General features: G+C 62.0%; 1 protein-coding gene across 1 annotated transcript in view; it reads right to left on the minus strand.

The window, feature by feature from the left end:
* Nucleotides 1-111: 111 nt before the first annotated feature.
* The window catches only part of LOC103617754 (transcription factor COE4-like), a 20,423-nt gene continuing 17,679 nt past the window's right edge, over nucleotides 112-2,855 (minus strand). The window contains exons 9-10 of the mRNA XM_017737373.1: nucleotides 2,088-2,297; nucleotides 112-1,235 (exon numbers count right to left, since the gene is read on the minus strand). Of these exons, the coding sequence (XP_017592862.1) occupies nucleotides 1,165-1,235; nucleotides 2,088-2,297 (281 nt within the window). The 3' untranslated portion in view covers nucleotides 112-1,164. The remainder of the gene's footprint in view (nucleotides 1,236-2,087; nucleotides 2,298-2,855) is intronic.

Genomic DNA, 2,855 nt, shown 5'->3' on the forward strand with positions numbered 1-2,855 from the left:
CCAAGGGCCCGGGTGGCACTGGGATCCTGATCCTGGATGGGCAGAGATCCGGGATCTGGGAATCGCAGGGATCCGGGTTCTGGAATGGGATTCTGGAATTGCAGGTGAGGCTCCAGATGTGGAATTAGGGAGAGAGCCGGGAAGGGTGGGGGGAGCCAGGTCCTGTCCTGGGGTATCCATCCTATCCTGGAATATCCATCCCAGCCGGAACATCAATCCTGTCTAGGGGTATCCATCCATGGATCCATCCATCCATCCATCCATGGATCCATCAATGGATCCATCCATCCCTCCATCCATGGATCCATCCATGGATCCACCCATCCCTCCATCCATCCATCCCATTCCACATCATCCCACCTCCTCAGGCTCATCCATGTTTTCCTTCTACATCCCTCTAAATTGTCGATATCCATCTTGCTCCAGAAAATCCGTCCCATCTGGAATATCCCACCCACCTGGAGCATCCATCTTATTCCAAAGCATCCATCCCATCCTGGAGCACCCATCCTACCTTGGATCATCCATCCCATCCAAGATCATCCATCCTTTTCCAGAGCTTCCATCCCACCTTGGATCATCCATCCCACCTGGATCTGCCATCTCATCTGGATCTTCCATCCTATTCCAGAGCTTCCATCCCACCTTGGATCATCCATCCCACCTTGGATCATCCTTCCCACCTTGGATCATCCATCCTTTTCCAGAGCTTCCATCCCACCTTGGATCATCCATCCCACCTTGGATCTTCCATCCTTTTCCAGAGCTTCCATCCCACCTTGGATCATCCATCCCACCTTGGATCATCCCCTCTATCCTAGATCATCCATCTCACTTGGACCATTCCTCCTCCCATCCTGGCACCTCCATCCTGCGCCCTCTGCTGCCCCCATTCCCGGCTCTCTCCTCCTCTTCCTGAGGCCAAACCCGGGAATTTTGGCTCATTCCAGGATTTCCCCAACTCCCCCCTCAGCCAAGCTGGGCCGGGGTCACCCAGGGTGGGGACATCGCGGGGCTGGGTCCCCTCATCCCGTTCCGTGTGGCGGCTCCAGCGCCATCCCAGCTCCGAGGGGTGGGCACAGGGGACAGGGATGTCCCCAGTCCGTGTCCCCGCTGCTGTCCCAGTGGGATGGGGGGTGCGGAGCCCCTCCGGATATTCCATCCTTAGGAATAGGCCAATCCCTGGAGCGGCCGAGCCGGAGCGTGGAATTTGTCCGAGTCCTCGAAAGCCGGGTCTGGGTAGGGCAGGGACAGCATCAGCCAGGGGACACTGGGGACACTGGGGGACAGGGGCGAGGGTGGCATGGGACAACCCCATGGGCATAACACGGGTATGGATACCAGGCAGGGGGTGCGGTGACATTGGGGACACGCCATGGGGCAGGGGGGACTCGGGGTGGGTGTCGGGGTCACTGGTGACCTTGGGGACACTGGGGACACGAGGGGTCAGGGACAAGGGTGACCCAACCATGTCCATGGTCAGGACCTTGGGCAGGTAGCGGGATCACAGTGACACCGAGGTTCTTCTGGGATAGGGGCACACAGGAGTGGCCATTGGGGACATTGGGGGACCTTTGGGGACACTGGGGACCTTGGGGATACTGGGGACACTGGGAGAGAGGGACAAGGGTGCCACAGGGCCCATGTACAGGACATCAGGCAGTACCAGGAGTGACACCGGGGACCCTCCATGGCGCACGAGCCACCCGGGGCTGGGTGTCAGGGACCTTGGGGACCTTGGGGACACTGGGGACACAAGGGGTCAGGGACAAGGGCGACCCAACCATGTCCATGGTCAGGACCTTGGGCAGGTAGCGGGATCACAGTGACACCGAGGTTCTTCTGGGGCAGGGGCACACAGGAGTGGCCATTGGCGACACTGGGGACCTTTGGGGACCTTTGGGGACACTGGGGACACGAGGGGTCAGGGACAAGGGTGACCCAACCATGTCCATGGTCAGGACACCGGGCAGGTACTGGGATCACAGTGACACCGTGGTCCCTCCATGGGGCAGAGGCCACTCAGGGCTGGGTGTTGGAGACCTTGGGGACCTTGGTGGCCCTGGTGGCCTTGGGGACAGTCTCACCTTGCAGGGCGCTGGCGCAGGGCGGGGGGGAGCCCGGTGGCCGCAGCACGGGGGCGAAGGCGCTCTTCTGCTTCACGGCCGAGATCATCGTCACCGGCGAGAAGGAGAAGCCACCAGGCGGGGTGGCCGCGCCAGGACCCGAGGTGACAGTGACCGACGAGGTGCCCAGCGGGGGACTGGCAGGCAGGACTGCGGGGACACCGCGCACGGCTCGGGGACGGGACAGGGGACACCCCCCAGGGACGGGATGGGGACGGGGACAAGGAGAGAGGCAGGAAAAGGGACAAGGATGGGGCCGGGACAGGGACGGGGAAGGGGACGGGGACAGGGGCAGGACAGGACTGGGACAGGGAAGGGGACAGGGAAGGGGACAGGACAGGGACAAGGATGGGGACAGGGATGGGGACAGGGCCAGGACAGAGACAAGGACAGGACTGGGACAGGGATGGGGACAGGGATGGGGACAGGGACAGGGCTGTCCCACCTCAGCTGGCCGTGTCCCCGCTCCCTCTCTTGCCCTCAGTGATGGTTTTGGGGACCCCCAGGGCTCCCACAACGACTTTTGGGACCCCCTGGGACCACCCATGACTTCAGGAACCCCCCAGGGTTGTCACATGACTTTGGGGACCCGCAGGAACCCCACAATGGCTTTGGGGGACCCCTTGGGCCCTCCCGTGACTTTGGGGACTCCCAGGGACCCCACAATGGCTTTGGGGACCCCTTGGGACTCTCCCATGACTTTGGGGACCCCACAGGGCTGTCACAGGG

The sequence above is a fragment of the Corvus brachyrhynchos genome, unplaced genomic scaffold (genome assembly GCF_000691975.1).
Source record: "Corvus brachyrhynchos isolate BGI_N302 unplaced genomic scaffold, ASM69197v1 scaffold85, whole genome shotgun sequence".
Lineage (NCBI taxonomy): Eukaryota > Metazoa > Chordata > Aves > Passeriformes > Corvidae > Corvus > Corvus brachyrhynchos.